The 17,882-nt window shown below is 33.4% G+C and overlaps 1 protein-coding gene across 1 annotated transcript in view; it reads right to left on the reverse strand.

Moving 5' to 3' along the window:
• Positions 1–11,356: 11,356 nt before the first annotated feature.
• LOC107690206 (protocadherin-9-like) overlaps positions 11,357–17,882 on the reverse strand; it is a 301,385-nt gene continuing 294,859 nt past the window's right edge. The window contains exon 6 of the mRNA XM_016488465.1: positions 11,357–12,088. Coding sequence (XP_016343951.1) covers positions 11,715–12,088 — 374 coding nt within the window. The 3' untranslated portion in view covers positions 11,357–11,714. The remainder of the gene's footprint in view (positions 12,089–17,882) is intronic.

Consider the following 17,882-nt stretch of genomic DNA (forward strand, 5'->3'; position numbering starts at 1 on the left):
ACTGCTCAAGAAAGATTTTGTGAAAGCAACTTTTTGTTTGCTGCTTGCTGGCGATTTAACTAACTTTTAACAACACTATTTGCCTTTCAAAGACTTCTGCTGATTAGATGGACTTTCATTATTGTCCACTGGAGAGTGAACATCATATAGTGCTTATTGCAAATACAAGTCTTTATAGTGTGAGCTTTGCATTTTCTAGTACATTAGAAATATACTCTCTGCTTGTCATTTTAGACCTTAGATAAAATCTGCAAAATGTATAATTCCAGTATTGCAGTATCTGGAGTCTTGCTGGGTAAGACTACTTAGATCAGCTATCAGATATCTTGCCAATTTTGTTAAAAGATAAATAATAATAATGATAATAATGATGATAATAATAATAATAATAATAATAATAATAATAATAATAATAATAATAAAAATTGTGTGTGTGTGAATAATAATAATAATAATAATAATAATAATAATAATAATAATAATAATAATAATAATAATAATAATAATAATCTAAAAAAAAAATTCAACCATTGTGTAAAACATGAAATAGCAAATCAACATTGGGTGAATATTCATATTATGTGATGTTTTGTTGAAAATTGACAATCATATACTTTCTCAGCTAACTTTAATCATTTAAATGCATTTTTGACGATATGAGAACATATTGTTTAAATGTGAGGTGTTAGATTGTTTTTGGCACCTTATTATACAAACAACAGACAGTTATGATCAATAATTAGCAACTTCCCAGAAATAAATCTCACATCTAAATATAATATGGAAGTTTAAAATTGCATGAAATGTTTATGAAAAAGCAGAATATTTGCAAAGAATAACATGTTTTCTCTTTTTTTAACGCCTAACAATGTTCTAGCTATTGTTTTTATTATTGATAGTGTGACGTGTACTATACTGAATTATGTGCATGAGCTGCTCTGTTCTCTTTTGACACTTTTTTTTTTTCTTCATGCTGTCTTTATCAAAAACTGGCAATCAAACCAAGACATAAAAAACCTCTTATCAAAGTGAAGCGTCTTTCATTCATGTGCCACGGCAAACGGGCTGCACTTTGATTATATTTGATAAACAAATCCACCTGTGCAATTGAATTCGTTACACAGAAGACCTTGTGCATGTCCTTTATATAAATCGGGTTTATCAGCATGATGCCATTAGCGTCTCTCTGTAATGTAAGATATTATAGGTTTCCTCTCTGATCCTCACATCAGTATGCATGACCGGCCTCTCGTCTTTCTAACACAGCCGGCAAGACTCAGCAGAATAAATTCATCTACTAATCAAGTGCAATTAATTTTGCAAACTTCTGTTCTGTATAACCACCTCAGGAGATTCTAAAGCCACATTTTTACATATCAGTCACCGGCCTCATAATACCCATCCTCACACTGCTTTCAGAAAGTGAATGCATAAGTACTGAGCGTGCAGAAGTGTTTTTCCAGCGTCCTTAAATGACATGCAGTTTCTTCGTTCTGCTGAGTTGTGTTTGTCACTGTTGATTATGTAATTATATGCTTGAATTTTAAAAGTGGGAAAACATTTCATGTTAAATTTAAAGCTTTCTACTTGACCTCGTCGTGGTAACCATCAACCAAAACATTTTTTTAAAGGCATAGTTTAGCCAAAAATGAAAACTCTGCTGAATGTAATCAGCTGTTTTCCACTCTCATATGACTTTCTTTCTTTATGGAATACAAAAGAAATCATTCTAAATAATGTGCTTTTAGAACTTTTTCATGCAGTTGTCATGATTCAAGACTGAAGCTCTCAAGTTTTAAATAGGGTGCAAAGGCATCATATGTGTCATAAAAGTCATTTAAGTTGCATAAAATTCCTTACAACTGCATTTCTAGTCTTCTAAAGGCACCTATTCAATTGCATGTAATGATCACAATATTATTTTGTTTTCCAGAGGAGAAAGAAATTCATTGGAATTAAATTAGCATCAATAAGTGCTGACAAATTATTATTATTATTATTAGTAGTAGTAGTAGCAGTAGTAAAAATATTATAATATATAAAAAACAACAACAATAATAATAATAATAATAATGATGATGATGATGATGATGATGATGAGATGATTATTATTATTATTATCATTACATATTTGTATTTACAGTATTCTAAATAATGTGCTTGTAGAACTTTTTCATGCAGTTGTCATGATTCAAGACTGAAGCTCTCAAGTTTTAAATAGGGTGCAAAGGCATCATATGTGTCATAAAAGTAATTTAAGTTGCATAAAATTCCTTACAACTGCATTTCTAGTCTTCTAAAGGCACCTATTCAATTGCATGTAATGATCACAATATTATTTTGTTTTCCAGAGGAGAAAGAAATTCATTGGAATTAAATTAGCATCAATAAGTGCTGACAAATTATTATTATTATTATTAGTAGTAGTAGTAGCAGTAGTAAAAATATTATAATATATAAAAAACAACAACAATAATAATAATAATAATAATAATGATGATGATGATGATGATGATGATGAGATGATTATTATTATTATTATCATTACATATTTGTATTTACAGTATGCATGTTTTTACACAATATTATAAATATATTAATTTAAATACTATTAAAAATAGCATTAAAAAGACACACGCATACACACACGCACACACACACACACACACAGAGAGCAAATGCCTTGGGCAATTATGGAAGGAGAATAATTCTGATCCACTTCATTTCTCTAAAGGCATTCAAGTCATTCTTAAACCCATCTTTAAATTATCTGAAATGAGCAGGGTTTAGTCATTTCCATTAATGTTATTAAAAGAAGCTAGTTTCATACTGAAAATAAGCCGATTCATTACATCGACTGGAACATCATTTCAATGCTAATGATTAATATGAAGACACAGAGGGACGCTGGGTAAACAATAAGGCAGCCTGATTATGCTTTGTCATATTAGGTAGCAGCGCTGTTCGCTGTCTAGACAGTGACAGAATATGAATATAAAGACACTGGCAATTAAACACTGATGATACAGAACAACCCACTTTCAATATTGTATCACAAAGTTGACGTAATCTTGAAATGTGAAATGAATCAGTGGTCTACAGCCGCATGAGAGAAGACTTGTACTCTCATCAGAAGCCATGTCCCCATCCTATCAAACAACGTGATTTTAAGTTCGGAAATTAATTGTAGATAAATAAAGTTTAAGGTACATATATCAGTACGGAACAGCAATTCACATATCAGACTCTTTCTCTACATGCAGTTCATTGATAAATTGAAGTGAGGCCAGAGGCACAGCACTCTTTTATCTAAACCTCTACTTTTTTTTTTATTCATTCATTCATTCATTCGATCGATCGATCGATCGATCACTAATTCATTAATTAATTCTTATTTATTTAATTGATTTATTTTAAACAGTATATTTTAATACAATTTTATAATATTATATAATAGTCCTATAAATAATTGTATGCATTAGTTCATTTCTAATAAAAATAATAATTATTATTTTATTTTATTTTAAAATTGATTGATTGATTGATTGATTGATTCATTGATTCATTGATTCATTGATTCATCCATTGATTCATTCATTAATTAATTCAAACGTAGCGTTAGTTCTGGCAGGTCACTGACTATAGTGGTCCTGACAGAAATTGAAGTGGGGTCAGAGGCACATCACTCTTATTTATTTATTTATTTATTTGCTTATTTATTTATTTTAACTTTTTTATAATAATTTAATAATATTATGTAACAGGCCTACTATAAATAATATTATGTATACATTCATTCATTAATTCAATGTATTATTATTATTATTATTATTATTATTTATTTGTTTTTATTTCCGTTTTTAATTTCATGTTTACACATATACAGCCATTAAATAAAATAAATAAATAAAATATACATTTTTCAAAAACATATAAAACAGATCCTTAGATTAAATTCTAACAGCTTAACATGTTTTAAACAAGATTTTTAACTCAGTCTTGTGTCATTATTTGTCAATGACCCTTGAACTTGCATCTGGCCAGTGGGAAGTTTAAAATGAGCTTATTAAAATTCAGATATCATATTTCCCAGTGTTTTCCTTTCACAATATTCCTTCTACAGCACCTTTTGTTTTCATGCATGTCAGGAGACACATTCTCTCAATTAAAACGTTTCATAGTTTCCCTGCAGTCAGCTAATTAATGACCATTATGTGTCCTGCGGCCTTCAAAGAAACTGTGCTTTAATAAATCAATCATCCGATCGATTGTCACATAGGAAGAACTGTATGTCCCTGTCTAATTATTAGCATAGGAAGGTGTAAAAGGCTCTTTATTTCGCGGCGCTCCTTTGGTGTCTTGTCTAGGGGGATTTTAATGGAAATCTCTTATCTCCAGAAAGTCTTTCAGGTGTTCAAAAGGCTTCCTGTTAAATTATACAATCCCTAAAGCTCCGACAATTACCACTAATTCCATTTTAATTCAGTGGAAAGGTGAAGTGACAGGGAACATTTTATAGCTTTGGAGCTGAAAATGTAATTTTGATTTCAATTACTCTTCAGAGAATTAGGGCTGAATCTCTGAAAGACAGTGAAGATACTGGACTGGAAACAACAGTTGTGGCAACTACTATACGATTTCAACAATACATTATGCTGTAGAAACAGAAAAGCTTTGAACAGTTGAAGATTTCTGCCAATAGTTACTCATGCTCAAATTGTTCTGACCCTGTGTTATTTTCTTTTATCTGTAAAACAAAGGAGAACGTCGGACCAGTTATCCATAGAAACATTTGGTAATTTACTCTTTGTATGACTTTAGAAGACTTGCAATATCATGCACAAGTTTTATGGAGTACTTTTATGAAGATTTTTTGACAACATTTTAATTTGGGTGAAATATTCATTCTTAAAGCTTTTCTTGGAAAGAAATTTTCTGAATCGTGTTGTTACATTTTGAAAATGCATCAAACCTTCATTATTGATTAGATATATCTTTTGATCACTGGATTGCATGTTGTAATAATCTTTGGACTACCCATCAGAACCTTTTTCCACAGGTTTTTAATCAGAGATGCAGTTTTCACAGCATGTCCTGACGAGTGGAAGACCATCTCACGCTGCTGATGCCAAAGCCTGGAAAACGTCTAATGGATCCAGCCATTTGAAATTGAAATTGTATTGTAGATCCCCAAATAAAGTAAAAAAATAAAATAAACACTTAATTTAAAGCAATAGTTCACCCAAAAATGAAAATTAGCTGAAAATGTCACCCTCAGGCTATTCAAGATGTAGATGAGTTTGTTTCATGGGAACAGATTTGGAAAAATGTAGTATTACATCACTTGCTCATTAATGGATCCTCTGCAGTGAATGGGTGCCGTCAGAATGAGAGTCCAAACAGCTGATAAAAACATCACAATAATCCACACAATTCCAGTCCACCAGTTATTTTTTTACTAATATATGATTTAAAGACTGAAGCCACTACCTTGCTGATAACAGAATTGAAGACCTTTACTGACCCATGATACTGTGGACGTTCTGTAGGTACTACAGTACCTCTATCTATCTATGTCTGTCTGTCTGTCTGTCTATCTATCTATCTATGTGTGTGTGTGTGTCTGTCTATCTATCTATCTATCTATCTATCTATCTATCTATCCATGTGGTCTATCTATCTATCTATGTGTGTGTGTATATATATATATATATATATATATATATATATATATTACTTAGCACTGAGACTCACGTTTGAATGGGTTGTGAAGTTTTTGAACAAACTTAACGGGCATGTTTGATTGCTTTAATTATGCATTTTACTTGACTTCATTAATTTGACCTGTGCCGTTCATGCTATTAACAATTAGTCAACCCAAACAGGCAGAAACTCTAGCTAATTTTACACGCAAAGAGGTTAGTCATTCATAACTGATCATTTACATATTTAAATCTTAATAAATGAACATGTCTATACAGTTAAATAAACACTGGTTCAAAGCTTTTTTATTATTATTTTAATATGCCTATACTGAAAAAAAAAAACTTATTATTATTTTAATACTGCCTATACTTTTGTGGTTCAGTCTCATTTGCCTTCTTGATCTAAAGTAACTGGTATAATGATGGCAGATTTTCACAGAAACATGTCATTTTAGGTTTTGCCAATACATTTACTTGACATAATTACTAAAAAGAAGAAAAAAAAAAAGCATGCAAACAGTTGGCTTTATTTTTTCAGTTATATAAATATCTTTTAAAACTGTATTACTGATGGCCTTACATTGAATATTCGTCATGCTAACACAACCTTCACTGACTCGTTTTTTGAGTAATGTGTAGATGCTTTGTGACATCTGAAAATGAAAGATAGACCTCCATTCTTCTGCGGGGTTGATTTGCTCTTTATTTGTTACTTTTCCATCTGTGAAAACAGACAGAAGTAAGAAAAAGAACAAGCTAACAGAAAGAGAGAGGGTAAATGTCTGGTGGCAATTTGAAGATGGTTCAGGCCGTTATTGACCCCGTAGATCAGTAGACCTCCAGACATCAGACGGGTTAACCTGTCCCCGCTGCCTCCATCTGCCTGGTAATGGAAGTCTCTGCGTCCTAAAACAAGTTTCTTCCCTCTAACTTCCTCACATAAATGCTTTGAAGTGTGTGAATGCAATGAAATGTATCTGTGATTGTGCCTGAGTGGCATCTGTGTCTATACAGTACCATGGATGCACCCAAAAAATGCAGTTTTTAGCTTGGCAGCTCACAAGGTTTTCAGACACAGCGAAAGAAAGTTTGCTTTTGGAGGCACAATTATGCTCGAAATCTAATTCAACCTGAAAATGGAGCTGACACTTTGCACTAGATTTTGGTTGTATCACATTTGGATTACAGCTCGCTGTGGACCTTCAGAGATGGTGTGAAAAAGAGAGAAGAAGTGAAAAAGAACTAATGAGAGCAGCCATTTTAGCGAGAGAGTCACTTTAGCGTGTATTTGCACGCAGCTCAGAGGCTTTGCTGGATGAACTGCATCTGCTCGAGAAAATCAAACACACTCCCCTGTGGAAACAGAAAGAGGAGTGTCTGCAATGCTTTACTTTGTGCTCAGATCCCTCCTTTTTCACAAATTGGTGTTATATGTTTTGAGTGTGTATTTGTTCGTGAGAGAGAGAGAGAGAGAGATGGAAACAGGTGAAAGCACAGCCTTGTACTACGGTGTAATGCTAAAAAAAGCAACATTAATTAAAGAACTTGTTTTGTGAGGAATCAAATTTTAATTGATCTTTTGAGATAAAAGAGTTTTATGTACTACAAAAACATAATGTATCTTTCAAAACATCCTCTTCAGTACCAAAAGAGCGTTTACTTAAACAGAAAAAACAAATACATAAATAAATAATGGTTGATTAAAAAATATTGCAAGAATGAGAGAGTGAGTGGAAATCTGAATAACTAAACTAAAAGTTTGTCAGCAAGTTTTTACTGTAAGTAATCAACACTTTTTTTTGCAAGGACGCATTAAATTGATTAAAAGTGACAGTAAAGACAATTATAATGTTAATGTTTGCAATTAAATGCTGTACTTTTTAGCTTCGTCTTTTTATCAAAGAATCCTGGAAAAATGTATCATGAATCTCCACAAAAAAGACTGGAGTAAAATCAGCTTTGATCACATTACATTTTAAAATATATTCAAATAGAAAGCAGTTATTTTGAACTCTAATAATATTTCACAATATTACAGTTTTTTTTGTGTATTGTTGATCAAATAAATCTAGTCTTGGTGGGTATTAGATACTTGAACGGTAGCGTATTTTTCCCCCTCAATTATCATATTTAGTAGCAATTTCCTGTACCTTTATGTAAAAAAAATAAATAAATAATGTATGCCTTGTTATGCTATGGATTTTAACGGTTGAGTTGTCGTGATTTTTTCAGGGTCATGGTGCTGAAGCTTTCCAAATGTTAATAAGCTGATATTCTCTCTCTCTCTCTCTCTCTCTCTCTCTCTCTCTCTCTCTCTCTCTCTCTCTCTCTCTCTCTCTCTCTCTCTCTCTCTCTCTCTCTCTCTCTCTCTCTCTCTCTCTCTCTCTCTCTCTCTCTCTCTCTCTCTCTCTCTCTCTCTCTCTCTCTCTCTCTCTCTCTCTCTCTCTCTCACAAACTTACTTTCTCTGCCTTTGTCACACACACACACACACACACACACACACACACACACACACACACTTCCCAAACAACACAACGTGAGGCAAAAGCTCTTGCTAATGATGGTTCCTCTCAGCTCTAGTTGTACATGTTGCCTGATGGACTCAGTGTGTCCTAAAAAGCAGGAAACACTGCAGGTGATTTTACCCTGTGCTGTTAATTACCTCCCTTGACAAGCTCGGCGTGTAGCCGCTGTTTAGCCTTTGTCTTCTCACACACTCATGCATAAAACACTAAACAAGAGATTTTTCAGCTCAGACAGAATAAAGAATATGTTTTGACATCTCTTCTGAGAATTAACTGAAATATCCTCACCATGTAGTATCACACAGTGATCCATGGACATTATTTCAAACTTTTCTTGATAATCTTGGCTGAAAATGAAGGTTATGTGCAGTATTAGCGAGCATTCTTACAGTTTTTTTCAACTGCTTACACACAAAATCTTTACTTGTCACACAATTTCTGAAACACAAACACCAGAACCACACACTATCAATGCCTTATTCTGCATGACCATATTCTAGATCCCTTAATCTTAACCTAAACGTAACTACCGTATGCTCACTAACCACGCATAAACGTTCTTTTCTCTAAAACACAAACATGTGCATTCATGCTGCTCACATATTATTGTAGCCCAGTTTGTGCTGAATACAGTGTTATCAGTCTTTAGCCATTAATATGTTTTTAGATACTGAAAAAAACAATTGTCAGGGCATGTCAAAACTTCTCCAGGGCCCCAAAACACCCTCAGACCCCAGAGGGTTAATAAGCAGCAACTTAGGAGGTCATTGAGGCAAAAGTCACAGTTAACAGTTAGTTAATTTTGAAAATTGGACCTTAAAATAAAATGACAGAATTGACAAATGATAACAAAAAAATGTTAATCCTCTAAAAAACCATGAATTAACCATGAACAATAGTATATTTCTAAATTACCGTCAAAAAACTGAATTGTTCGTTACCTTACGCATCCACTAATGTTAACAAATTGGACCTTAATGTAAAGCATCAACAAATACATTGTCTAAATTAATTAAAGCTTGTATATACCAGTAAGAGTGTTGTACTATCAGCACATTTGACCATATTTTAATGCATTTCCACAGAGTCTGGGCCTGCTGAAGTTTCTGTGCTTTAGTATTTGTGAGTATTTGTAAGAAGCTGTGTAGCAATGTTCTAAGATACATAAAGACATAATTATGCAATAATTGTTATCAAACAATTATTCATTACAGGCTCAGGTATTACAGGCTCTTAAAGGTTTACAATGTACTTTGCAACTAGATATTACAATCACATGTAGAGTTAATGTGACTTAAAAAAAAGAGACTGTAGGAAGGACAAATTTAGACGTGCTTATGTTTCCTTTTTTTCAGATGTTTCACATGAGAGAGAGAGAAAAAAAAAACTCGCTAAAGAATATACTCAAAAGTTCAAGAATTGAATATGAACACAAACATAAAAAATTCTCATGTAAAGCTTTATATATATATTCTGACAGCACGTCAACATTTTTTTTTTTTTCTCTTTTTTCTTGCTCTGAAAGATCAACCAGCGAGCAATGATATTGCTTGATGTCCATAGATACATGGTAGATGAAGCTATTGTTAAATATTCCCATAAAATGAATGTAGCGTTTGAAGACGAGGCAGTGCGGCGAGGAACAAAACAAGGCACAAACCTGCACAAATTTAAAACATTTATTGCAGTAGCGGTATACCTGTAGAGCAGTAACAAGGAGTAACTGTTTAAATATCTATGATGGCAAACGTCCCCACAACCAACAAACATACTGCTGAAAGCAACTTACACCACTCTTGTCTCTTTTTGTATATTTTTTTTTGTACTTTAAATATTGTGATCCAACATAAAGGTGCTATACAAAATGAATGACCTCACTGCGTTACGAATCAATAATTGTCAACCGAATGAAAAAGAAGGTGAAACTAAGTCATTTAAAAGCTAGTTCTTCTTGTTAAGCATGCGGTTTCATTGTCTGAACTGGCTGCCATGCCATGTGACAAGAAGGGAAAAAGAACAGGCCAAACATTTAAAGGAAAAACAGAAATCAAACCAAAATCTCAGTCCTTGAACTATGCACATGCTCTTTTGATCACATTCTGTTCATTGTTTTTCTGTCTTTTAATATCCTCTCCAGTTTGAATGTGTATTTTTTATTTATTAATTTATTTTTTTCTCTGGAGCATATTGGCGCCTGACAAACATTTACTGTGTTTGGCATTCAGAGACAAGGGGCTGCTGCGCTTGTTCTCGTAAAACCTGTAGATCGGTACGATATGTAGCATATGTCATGAATTCACAGACATGAAAACTACACTCACTTCTCTTGCATGTCAAAAAAACATGGGCATACACGATATATTATGACAGAAAAAAAGGACTTTGTTTTCAAAGTTTGCAAATACTACTCTCAATTAAAGCACGAGTTCGATTAAACATGTACAAGAATGACATTTGAAATTAGATGTTGAGAATTTACAAATATATTGCTGTTGAATTGTAGCATCCTTCTTCTTTTTTGAGGAAAAGACATCAAGCTTTCCGTTTCAGTAAGTAGAAATTGAGCATTTACATCAATAATACAAAATAGCTTTGAAAAAAATATGTTTGTCAGGTTCATCGACTTAGTAAATGCAAAAATGGGGCAATTGTGCAATGTCATGACCGACTGACATTATTATCCGGGATTCGTTCGTTAAATCTCCGCTAGAGGGGGTGTGGGTGCGTGTTTACGTGTGCGTGTGTGTGTGTGTGTCTTTGCTTTACAGATCCAGACTGTGGTCCTCTGTTCCAGAAGACAATGACGTTAATGACAAAAGGCCGATAAAAACAACACATCCTGTACGATGAATAATAAAAGACAGCTGTCATGTTCACTGATCTATTCCATGTGATTATTACAAGTACATAAAACCAGTTAGTATTAAGTCCTATTTACAAACACTTCAACGATGACAGACTAAACGATTTCCACTAACAGTGTTATTAGCACAACGCTTTCTCGATTTGTAAATTCCATTTTCTCGGATGGTGCAGATTAATATAGTCTCAAAACAACCACGTCACAATATTTGTATATATTGGTCAGCTGTTACATTGTTTGTTTGTTTTTGGTTTTTTTTATGTTTTTTTTATAACCGTGATACATAGAGCACAGCCCTGTTTTGTTCATCTTGAACATTTGTTTGCAGTCTTTGTTCAAGACGAAGTATACAATGATTCCTTTTAATGTGAATTTGCAGCAAACCATGGGAGTTTAAGGGCAGCTATGGATTTGCACGAGAAGATCTCCGCAGACGGGCCGTCGGCGAGTCGGATTCGCATAGTATACTGTCCTGCACAAGCGATAAAGTCTAAGGTCTACTCCATACACGTAACTATCACACCGCATTAGCATCAATCTAAGAAAAAGAGGGGAAAAAAAGAGGAATGGACTAAAGCTATCAAAAGTTGCTGGGATGATCCAGACACAAAAAAACACTCTTAAAGCTGCTGTTCTTTAGGACTGTCGGGGCCGGAGGCGGGCTGGTAAGATTTCAGGCTGGCCAATGGGATGTCGGCCATGTGACCGCCGCCGCTGCCAAAATGTCCCTCTGAGCTCCCAAAGGTCTTCCTGTCTCCAAACTGCTCCTGGCTTCCTCGTTCACCCTTCCAGCTGTGGGTCAGGGTGTGGCCGTTCAGCAGTCTCTCTTTATCCCACTCCTTTTGGCTGTTGAAAGAGGAAACGGGGGACTTGGGCGAGGGGTACGAGCTCAGGCTCGGCGGCATCCAACAGTTGTCGGAGTGACCCAACACCAGACACTCTTGGGTGCACATCTCGGTGGCCTCCACTAAGCCTCTTGGTCCTAGAGGTCCATCTGAGGACACAAAGAGAACAGAATTACTTAGAATTATCTGTCAAGTTTATAACTTTCAAAGTATAGACCTGTGAGACAGACTGAACAAATATATGTAAAAATATACAAAATATAGTTAAGTCTTGCATCACCATCTAAGTTCCACAACACACGCTTTTAATTTAATTTCAATTAATTTAATTTAATTTTTATTTAATTTATAGCCTTTATTATTATTATTATTATTATTATTATTATTATTATTTACCCTGAATAAAGTCCATAATATGCCAGCACATCTTGAATAATATAGTATGAATAAAGTTCACATTGAAAGCAATGCCTAGGCAAATTGAAGTCATTCATTCATTCAATGTGAGTTTGCAGATTTTTATTTATATTTTTTGCAAGAATGAATGCAATTTGTACAAAGACGTTTTTTTACATTTTACATCATTCTCTTCCCAACCAGCCCAAAACAGACTGCATTAGAGGAAAATAGTTAGAAATTAGTATAATCATTACAAATAAATACTACAATAATTAAGAATCCAATAAATCAAACAATATATAATAAAATAAAATGTTACTCTGAAACTTTTAATTGCTGTCATTGTGAATACTCCCATGGAGCTTGCAGTTGTATACTCTCAGTTATATACCATTCATATATTTGACTTTGAATACAGTGGAAAAAACACTGACATTCCACCCACATCAGAACACAAAGTGCATTGTGGGAATCAATGTGGTATCATCAGCTCAACTGCATTGTCAAACATGATCAAGAAGATAATGAAGATAATCTCAAGGAATCATTTAGTATTTACACCATGCCCATCTGTGTATATATTTAATCCTTCTTGGACAGAACAAAGATAAAATCATAACTATTATAGTCCCACAATGTTATATGAAAAGAAACAAAAACTTCAATAAAGCTTCATTAAAGTTTTATGCAACACTGCATGCTATTTATAACACATTCTTGCAAACAAATGCCTCATGCTGAGAGATAACAGTCAAAGAAAGGAAACATCAATAAATCATGTGTATAGATAAAGCATCAGCATTTACAGAATATGTATTGTACATGGGTGTAGATTTGAATATTGACATCAGAAGTAGTGTGCCAAATATTAGTTATCCTACCCCAGTAAATTATCAATTTCATTATTATTATTATTATTATTATTATTATTATTATTATTAACCATCGTATTATTATTATTATTATTATTATTATTATTATTATTATTATTATTATTATTATTATTATTATTATTATTATTATTATTATTATTATTATTATTATTATTATTATTATTATTATTATTATTATTATTATTATTATTATTATTATTATTATTATTATTATTATTATTATTTACCATCGATTGATTGATTGATTGACCTATAGTATGGCCTCTACATTATATTATTATTGTTGTTGTTGTTTTTGTTGTTACTAATATTATTTACTACTAATATCATTTATTAATAGTATTGTTAATCATTAAATTAATCACCATTAATTTTACATAACAACATCAATAATAATAATAACGATGATGATGATGATGATGATTATAATAATAATTGTAATAAATTAATTGAATGATATTAATTCACTAAATTCATTAAGACAATAAAATTAAATAAAATATGAGAAAAGTGCCCAAATAGAGATGCTAATATTATTTTAAAAGATGAGAAAATTATTGACAAAATGTGGTCTTATAAGTATTGTAAAATATTGTAAAATATTGCTTGGTCCTTTCCAAATGACTGAACATAAGCTGATAACTGCCTTTTCAGGTGGAACAGACGATTTCACTGTTGTTGGGCAAAACATCTGGTCATCTTGAATGGTTTTAAAATGTCCCTAACAGTGTTAAAAGTAAACGTGTGCTCTTGTTTTTTTATAGCATTTGACTAGACTGTGTCTTGCGCTGTTATCACAGACCACTGGCTGCACTGTTCTCAGCTTCGCGCTCCCCACCAGCTGCTGAGTGATAAAATTTGGGACTAAAGTTGATTTGAAAGCAGCTTGATTTGCCTATTATAAAGTGGTGTGAGATTAACTCGAGCACCTCATCTCTACACAGAAGAGCTCTGGTTCAGCAACACACTGAATATCCTTTCATTTCCTTATGTCACTCACATCTGTCACACCAGCAATCAAACAAAAAGCTTCCCGAATACAAACCAACATTAAACACGTCATTACGATCTGCATTCAGGCAAAACACTTTCGTAATGCTGTAATATAATACGCTTCTGTTGAAAACACACTTTCATTTTAAAACCACTCTGCGAATCCTGGACACAAGGCATCTATTATTCATACGCTCTGTGTAATACTATACTGTTTGGAGCGCTAGGGTTTCAATTCTGCCTCTAATTTTCACCGTAACAACTAACATTTCTAACATTTCCTACAATGAACAAAGGCCTTTGAAAAATGCATCGTAGAGGGAGATCAGAGATCGATGATTCTTGTTTGCGAGAAACGTATGAAGCGTATATGAAAGACAGCCACATGCCGTAGCCGGACGGAGCCGATGAATAAATAAACGGGGAAAAGACGGGCATCTGATGAGGAAAAAAAGCCAAAGCGCCATGTTTCTACATAATTGGTGTGATAAGGCATAAGCGACTGCCAGAGTTACAGCGGGAAATGGAAGAATCACCAAAGCAAGATATATTTATGGCATCACTTTAAAATACATTGAGACAAAGGACAGATGACTAATAGCTTGATCAACATAATCAGAACACAGCGAGTTGCAACAAAAACAACTTTTTTTTTTTTCTTGGAAGACATGCCAACATTCTCAATGATTGCTGTTCTTGTTATTTCATTTAAGTATCAAACAAAGTTGGATTCTCTTGAACAGGGATTGAAATCAAAAGGTTTGAAAAAATCTAATCGAATTGAAAAAATGTTTAAAAATCGGGGGAGGTTGTGCAATATCTTTGATTCCAGTTGTGTTCAGTTCTATTTTAGTTCTATTCCAGTTCTATCAGTGGAGGACAGTAACAAAGTATTTGGACTTACTTAAAATACATCTTTAAAGTATCTGTACTTTATCAGACTTTTTATTTTGATGATCTTTTATCTAAAAGCATAATACACTGCTTTTCTTAAAACATGTTGGTTCTTATTATTTTGAACTGGAGAAACCATCACCCACTCCAAGACATGATTTATGAACGAGTTGATTCTTTTCAATTAACCTGTTATATCACTTCACAAATCACACACATTGGACTAATCGGATTGCAGCTGTTCTCGAATTAATGACTCATTGATTCAAATGATTCGGGCAGAGTGAGTCTCCTGTGAATTCACTCAATGTGTCTCATGGCGCGATTGATGGCGTGAGGAGTAAGTTCCTAAAAGCTGAATTTTAGGATTTATTATTGTAAATGAAAATCACATTTATGTTGATATACTGTCAGTTATTTATAAACTAAATCTGCTGTAAAAGGCTGAGCTGTTTGAAGCCACTTTATGAAATTCTTTACTGTGACCATGCCCACATTTGTGTATCACGCTCTCAAGGTATAAAATTAAATATAACATTAAAATAACACAAAATAATTCCTATGCATCCTCCTACTAAGCAGTTTTAGCTACTATGTTTGCATACCATATTCCGAAACAATGTATATTTTTTGCCCTATGTGACGTCTATTTATTTATTTTATTTTTTTTGTATGGCAAGCCCCCTTCCCCCAGATATTTTGAGCAGTAGGAATATATAAAACATATAAAATAAAAATATTAAATATAAATTAATGCAAGTTAAAATTACAAAATAAACATTCATCAAACAGTACTTTTTACTTTTAACACTTAAGTACATTAAAAATCAATTGTTTTGTATTTTTATTGGTTTCTATGGGTTCCATCAATACACCAGTACACTCTTAAAAAATAAAGGTGCTTCACGATGCCATAGAAGAACCTTTTTGTCTAAATGGTTCCATAAAGAACCTTTAACATCAGAAGGACCTTTCTGTTTCACAAAAGGTTCTTTGTGGCGAAAGCAGGTACTTCAGATTATAAAAAGGTAAAAAAAAGAGATGGTTATTTTAAGAACCTTTGACTGAATGTTTTTTTGTGGAACCAAAAATGGTTCTTCTATGACATCGCTGTCAAGAACCTTTTGAAGCACCTTTATTTTTAAGAGTGTAGGCGGCAACAAGTTAGCATCTTTTGTGTTAGTCATGAGTCTCTGAAGCACCAAATGATTCACAAATGAAACAGCACTAGTCAGAAAGGTTTTGTGAAGTGCTAACTGAAAATATCTGAATGATTAGCTCTTGAACTTCTTACATGAACTCTTATAAACACACCAAGGAGAGCTAGAGTGAATGTCAATATACTTTCTGTGAAGTTTTGGCTTGTTCCTCACAATAATCATATTGAAATGTCTATTAATATACTGTAGTGCACTAGTCATCGTGGTCAATTTTCATTTTTGGATGAACTATTTTAGCTTTTAGTAGTTCCTTTCAAAATATTGATTCATCCACATCTGCAGAAGAATACAGATATTTATGGATCCAAACATCATGAAAAACCCTCAGTGCCGTTTTTTTTTTTTTTTTATGGAAATAGAGCTAAAGAAGCAATTCTCCATGACAAACCGTCCCCTGGAGTTAATCTATTCCTAACATGGCAGCTCCATTCCTCTCGTCATCAGACTAATAACATGGGCCATTTGGTGCTTCAGCGTCCCATAAACCAGCGTTAGATTCAGCCCTCATCCCTCATCAGGACTAAAGCTCCATCCCTGCTCCCGAACGAGAGGCCAGAATCAATATTTCCATCACTCTGACATGTTTGTGTGAGTGTACGCAATGCAAATAATGGCACAAAGTCTGATTTACATCCATAATGTGTGATAAAAATGTGGAATAATGCTGCAACAATCACATCAGCAACAAATAATAATGAATCCACTATGCGCGCTGACGTTCAGAGACTTTTGTCACTTTTTTTTTCACAAGGCGCACTGTATGCTCGTGCCATTTATAGAAGCCAGCCCTATTTCCACATGAATTTAAATATTTATCCCTGGAGGGAGACCTGTCACTCCGTCTGTTATCAAGAGAAAATGAACTAACTGAAGAAAAGAACAGCCTCCTCGCATTTAGACATATGTGTTTATTACAACATGATGGCGATGTTGAAAGAGTTTGTTATTTTTTGGGCTGCCACTCTGTAATTTGAAGGCTCCTGTAGGCATTCAGCATTTCTAATCTTCCAGATGGAGTCGAAATGGTTTAATTACTGCTGCTATGCCTCCTCTGAATGGATTGAGGAAACGGTATTATGTCCTGGTCATGGTGCTGGTATCACATTTGCGTTGTATTAATACAGTGCCACCAGAGCTCTTGACTCTATGAGAAATGGAATATGCAGGTGTGATCATTGAATATTCTATATTAATAATTACAATATTCAATGTAAAATTAAATTGCTTAATGCCACCTCAGAATCTCAAGCTGGAACTATCAGTCAACAAATTAGTAAGCAAGTAAATATTATAAGAAAGTCTCTTATGCTCACCAAGGTTGCATGTATCAAAAACAGTAAAAACAGCAATTGTGTGAAATATTATCAAAATCTAAAATAAATGTTTTCTACATTGATATATTTAAAAATGTAATATATTGCTGTATTGCAAAGCTGAATTCTCAGCATCATTATTTCAGTTTTCAGAAATCATTCTAATATGCTGATTTACTGCTCAAAAAAAGTTTGTTTCTCAATAAAAACAGAAATGTATTTAAAAAAAAA

Source organism: Sinocyclocheilus anshuiensis, unplaced genomic scaffold (genome assembly GCF_001515605.1).
Source record: "Sinocyclocheilus anshuiensis isolate Anshui unplaced genomic scaffold, SAMN03320099.WGS_v1.1 scaffold1391, whole genome shotgun sequence".
Lineage (NCBI taxonomy): Eukaryota > Metazoa > Chordata > Actinopteri > Cypriniformes > Cyprinidae > Sinocyclocheilus > Sinocyclocheilus anshuiensis.